We start from the raw sequence: 5613 nt of genomic DNA, 5'->3' as shown, positions 1-5613 counted from the left end.
ATTACCTAAAGCACCTTGTAACCAGTGTAGGAACATGGGGTCTTTCCCCTTCAGGACCAGGATTACCGTGTCCACCAACTCGAAGAGCTTGGAGACGGTGAAGAGCATGACCCACAGCCCCGCCGCCCCGTCCCCGTACCCGGCCTTGTCGGGGGCTTCGCACACGGTCGTCTTGAAGTCCTTGTGCGTGAAGAGGAAGAGGAAGTGGGGGACGACGCGCGTGGCTCCCAGGACGGAGAAAGCGGCCAAAAATGCGTTCCAAAAGGCGGGGAAAAGCCCCAGATTTATTGGTCCTTTTCCCTCTCGCCTCCTGCGCTCGATGTATTTTTTGCCCTCTATCAGGAAGGAGAGGTACAGGATGGTGGCGACGATGGGGAGGGCTTGGTTATCCCGTATGACTTGAAAGGAGGAAGAGACGTCGAAATTTTTCTCCCACTCCATGTAAAAGGGCTCTAGCCATGGCAACGATTGAAATACTTGGACAAAACGGACGGGACTCTCTGGATCTGCTGTCTTGTAGCGACTCGATGCGTAAAGAGGCCGCGGGTCTCGCCAGAGCCACGCGGGCAAGGCAGATTGCATGGTGGACTGCACGACACGAGCTACTGAGGATCCTACCGTAGCAATCAATCAAATATAGAAGGCCCCAGCCTGTCCAAGTAATGCATAAAAACCGGGAAGGAGGGGGAAAAGTGACTGAAGTCGAAGGGTTCAAAGCCCGACACGCTGTACAAGGACGTGTTGGGTAGAGCTACTTTGGGAACCACGCTAAGCATCCTTCTGGTGAGCACAGATCATTTAATAGTAGAGGTCCGGCCCGCATATCGTAATAGTGAGCTCGGCCTAATAGGCATTGAGAAATCGGGGTTCAGGCAAAACAGAGGCGAGGCAACCGATCATGGTCTCAAGGCTGCGCACGCCCCTCTCTCCAAGCAGGCGATGATCGTAGCGACGGGGACAGGAGCCAAGCAAGCATCGGGCACCAAACTTAAAGCGCACACTGCATCCAACGAGCGCTGTGGTCAACCAATCGACGAGCACACCTCATTTACTTCCACTTTCGCCCTCAAAAGACGGAAGACGCGTGTCCTGCTCACGTATTATGCCCTGGCGCATCAAGGGGGGAGGAACGGCGAGCAGGGACATCGAGCTGGAAAGGAGCGAGCTGCAATTACCAAAAATCAGGAGTCTCGTGCTCCTTGGTACCTGACTGTACCGCAAAAGTGGCCTAGATAAGAACATTTGTGAAGAGAATCGGCTTTTCAAGACGGTCTCTGTGACAAGTGCCACTCGTGATTTATTTTGCGGGTGTCTTGCTAGGGATCGCTTGACACTCATGAATTCAGAAGAGGGCTTGTACTGAAGTTTAGCTATGAAATGACATCATATTCGGGCGTTGTCACTATGAAATTATGTCACAAGAAATCATGACATGTTTTGAAAAAGTGCCACGAGAAAACAAAATGCTCCGCAGTAGTAGTAAAAAGTTGCCACATATACCCAAACACAATTTGTAAGACTGGGCTGCCATCCTCCTCGAACGTTGTGACTAATGATGCACTAGCACACAATTACATCTCCTTTCCGCACAATTAATACTTATAGCTTTCTGCTATTTGCTATGCCTTACGCTTTACAAAATCAGAGACGTCTCTGCACGTTTTTTATCAGCTTTCTTACATTTCTACCTCATAGCTGGTGAAAATAGTTGAACATTTCAACTCCTTCCGATTGCATTTCCTTCGTCTCCCACTGTCTCACGGGCATTACTAGTAGGATTTTCCTAGTGATATCACAAAATTCTCCGACGTGTTTACCACAATCAGGACATGGGGAAAAGCGTCCTCACGTGAGATTCCCCGTATCAACCATACAACGTTGAAAGCTGCGAGACCTTATGAATTTCTGGAGCAGTCACATACACTAAATTGCACATGTAAAGCCTTTTTTTTTCGCGCATTTCAATAGCCGCGAGGAATGTAGTTTAGAATGAAAAACATCCAAACATGTTTTCAGCGTCTCACTTCCCCTTGCCCGTCTCTCTCGCCTACGAAACCAGCGAAGGCTCATGTTCCACGCTTGAAAACCGTGCCGCTCACGCACTGCGGGCCACCACGGACATTTTAGAACAACTTCCCTCCTTCCTCTTTTTCTGACCAGGGATCAATGACGGACGGCAGCAGCAATGGCACTGCCGGTGAAAGTGTCAGCGCTGTACTGCCACTCCGGCGACGTGTGCCCCCCGCAGCTCGACGCCGTCACGACCGTCGTAGACCTCTGCCGTGGCGGCGGGGGCAAGCCGCCTTGTCGCAAAGCCTTACAACGTCAGACTCCTCCCTTATTTTCCCCCTCTCCACGACGGGAGGAAGCCACTATGTCACTCTGGAGATCGGGACTCCACCGCAGGCGCAGGCAGTTATTGTCGACACGGGCAGTGCCTGGGTGGCATTTGGGTGTGCTCCTGGCTGTGACATGTACTGTGGCGAACATGTCCACCCATTCTTTGCGTATAATGAGAGCTCCAGCGCTCGAATCCTCAAATGTGGGGAATGCAGCACCCAATGCTTGGATGATTTGTGCCTGGTCACGCAACACTACTCCGAGGGCAGCGCGTGGCGGGCCTTCTCGGTGGAGGACAGCGTTGGTTTTCATGCTGAGCCCGGCACGCGCCAGGCTCCAACAAATGTGCCTCCGACGACCGTTCCCTTTGTGTTCGGTTGCCAGACCAAACTCACGTAGGTGCATCTTTCTCTTTCGTCGCGAACAATTCATGCTGTGATCAATTCATGCCGTGATCTGCACCCTTTCCCCGCCCGGGCCCGCCCCGCCTGTTTCACCTGCCGCGTCCCTTCTCACTCCCTTTTTCCCCTTTGCACCTCTCCTTGCGACAGTGGTCTTTTCGTTCCGCAGCTGGAAAACGGCATCATGGGTCTCTCTCGCGGCCCTGAGAACCTCGTCTCCCACATGCGGGCCGCCGGGCGCATCCCGCGGGCGGCTTTCTCCCTCTGTTTCCACGAGCATCCTAACGACGGGGGCTGGATGACCGTGGGCACTCTCGATGATGCGACCAGCAGCAGTCGTGCCTCGCGGGACCTGGGAGAGGGTGCGGCCCAGGATGGAGGAGACCAGGGGGGGGCAATGGCCTATGCCTCCCTGACGCCCTCCCCCACCGGCTGGTTCCTGGTCGAGCTTCGCGCCCTTTTCCTGGGGGGCCACATCCTCACAGAGTCGGACGCTCCCGTTTCTCCCGCTGACTCCCCCTCTACCCCGCCCACCCGGCGCCGGCATGCTCTTCTGGACTCGGGAACCACCGACACCTACATGCTGCGCTCACTCCGCCCCTCGTTCTCCTCCCAATTCTCCCGCGCCACCAGGGGGCGTCTCCCTTTCGTGCCCGGGGCGCCCTACCGGCTGTCCATGTACGAAGTACTCCTGCTGCCCGCCTTGGAGGTGGATCTTGGCGAGGAGCAGGCGGGGGCCGAGAGGACGGGGGCCCGTCTGTCCATCCCGCCCATGTCCTATATGGAGGAGCAGAGGGAGGGCGAGAATGGGAATGGGGAGGAGTGGGAAAATGAGACGGAGGGGCAGGGGCAGGTTGTGCGGACAGTGTGGGTGCCGCGCCTGTATTTCACAGAGGCCTCCCTGGCCATCCTGGGGTCGAACGCCCTCCGCGGTCAGGAGGTGCTCTTCGACATGGAGGGAGGGAGGGTGGGGGTCCGGTCCCTGCCCTCCTGCTCCCACCGGCGACGGGCGGCCGCGTTGGCGTGCGAGGAGCAGTGTGGGAGGCTCTCTGCCTCCGCGTCTTCCCCCCCTGCCCCGCCTGTTTGTCGTCTGGATGGGGTCACGGACACGTCTGCCTGCCACGCCACCTGTGGTCTGGCCAGCGAATGGGAGGAAGCGACTGGCGGTCGCTCCTCCGGCGTCCGTCCCGGCGAGAGATTCGGAGCACCCAGTGAGGGAGTCAGCGACGAGGGAACTAGCGTCGATCCCTGGGGCTCGGACAGGGCGAGCGTCGTCCGGGAGGGGAAAGCGGGGCGGCGGGCCTCGCACCTCCTGTGGGAAGGCGGGCCCTGCCCCCCACTGCAGCCTCCGCAGCGCACGCCTAGGGCAGAGGCGGAGGATAGGGACCGTCTAGCCGCCGCCCAATGGAGGCAGTGTCGCTCCCTCCTCTTCTCGGGTGCTCCTGGATGCGCCGATTTGGCGCTTGCCCTCCTACCCCCTCCCAAATTCCACGGCCCATCCACCCACGAGAGCGCGGAGAACTTCCCCTCGGGAGACCTGCCTTCCCCGTCCCTTCTGTGCAGCAATCCCTGCATGGAAGCCGTACGATGGGCCTGTCGGGACGCCGAAGGCACCTACATTCCGCTGCTGAGAGGTCTTCCCCACGACTTCTGCGCGCGAAACCAAGAAGGAAAATATTGCTTGGAGGCATACATGCCCCTTCTGTCAGGGTGTCCCTCTTCAGTAAACTGCACTGCCTCCCTTCCCGCCCTCTGCGGGGCCCTCCAAGACACGGGCTGTTGCTTCCAGCATCTATTGCCCCGCCATCCACAAGCTGCCGACCTCAGCTTCCATTGTCCTCGCTCCCAAGACACCCCCCCGGCCTGTCCCCCTCCGCCGGACACGCTCTTTGGACCGGGCAGCCTGCCTCTCTCGGCCGAGCCCGTCACCTCTCTTTCCTCCTGGGGCCGCAGTCTCACGGCGAGCGAGATCGTCCTTCTGGGTAGCCTGAGCCTCCTCTCCCTCCTCCTTGTGGCCGTTGTGCCGAGATGGGCCCGCGCCCTGGCCTCGCGGGGTTCTCTTGGGGCGTGGTACCAACACCTACTGCGAACAATCTCCAGGAGACCTTCGGTTTCCTCCGTCGGAGGGGATGGCGTGGCGGGTGAAACTGATAGCCTCACCAAGGAGATAGAGCGAGGGACTCCGAGAGCACAGTGTGTGTGATTACCTAAAGCACCTTGTAAAGAAAATTTGTGATTTTAGGGGTTCTTCTCTTTTCTTCTTTATCTTCGGAAATGATTGGCAAGCAATCAGTAAGTGCCGAGGGCGTCGTTACTTGAAACGCGCCAAATAAATTCGGTATGCGTTGGCACACAATTTTCACGCACCGCCCTCCTTCTATTTCTCTGCATGCCGGTGAGGGCATTCCTTATTGAAGTATAGAATGATGACGTAAAGTGCTGCCCATTCTTTGCGTGAAAGATTATTGCTTATTGCCAATCAAGAAGTCTGCCTTTCTTTCGGCGCATGTCCTTGTCTGTTGGTTCAGCCAAGCTTCTTGTGCTTTTTATGCAGATGTGTATGCCTCTATGTTTACTAATCTGGCCTAAGCCCACCGTCTTACCACGCCTTTCACCATAGTCATAGCATGACCTGGTCGTTGGGCTCCTATTTCCTAATGTTTTGATCTGACCGCAACGAAACATATCTGGAGTAATGTAATAAGTAATACATCGCCTCCACGCTTCTCAAATGGTTCGTTATCTCTCTTCCTTTCCAGATGCTATTTGTGCGATCCCGTGTCCCTTCTTAAGCGTGCCTCTCTGCCCGTCTCCGTCTTCATGTCGATGCTTGTGTTTATGCATACGCACGGCGCACGTCTAAACCCCGCCC

The 5613-nt window shown here is 56.6% G+C and overlaps 2 protein-coding genes across 2 annotated transcripts; one reads left to right on the top strand and one right to left on the bottom strand.

The window, feature by feature from the left end:
• Nucleotides 1–5: 5 nt before the first annotated feature.
• NGA_0726800 (fatty-acyl elongase) lies at nt 6–582 on the bottom strand (the record flags this gene model as incomplete). The annotated part of the gene is made up of 2 exons (XM_005852535.1): nt 6–14; nt 67–582. 2 exons carry the CDS (start codon nt 580–582, stop codon nt 6–8), a joined length of 525 nt encoding a protein of 174 aa, XP_005852597.1.
• Nucleotides 583–2472: 1890 nt separating this feature from the next.
• Nucleotides 2473–3117, top strand: NGA_0726900 (uncharacterized protein; the record flags this gene model as incomplete). The annotated part of the gene is made up of 2 exons (XM_005852536.1): nt 2473–2735; nt 2892–3117. Coding segments are annotated over 2 exons (489 nt in total), but the record flags the coding sequence as incomplete, so codon positions are not given.
• Nucleotides 3118–5613: the final 2496 nt, after the last annotated feature.

The sequence above is a fragment of the Nannochloropsis gaditana genome (assembly GCF_000240725.1).
Source record: "Nannochloropsis gaditana CCMP526 unplaced genomic scaffold scaffold1105, whole genome shotgun sequence".
NCBI classification, from domain to species: Eukaryota; class Eustigmatophyceae; order Eustigmatales; family Monodopsidaceae; genus Microchloropsis; species Microchloropsis gaditana.
The sequence above is the reverse complement of the archived record's forward strand: the minus strand, read 5'-3'. Positions and strand labels throughout refer to the sequence as shown.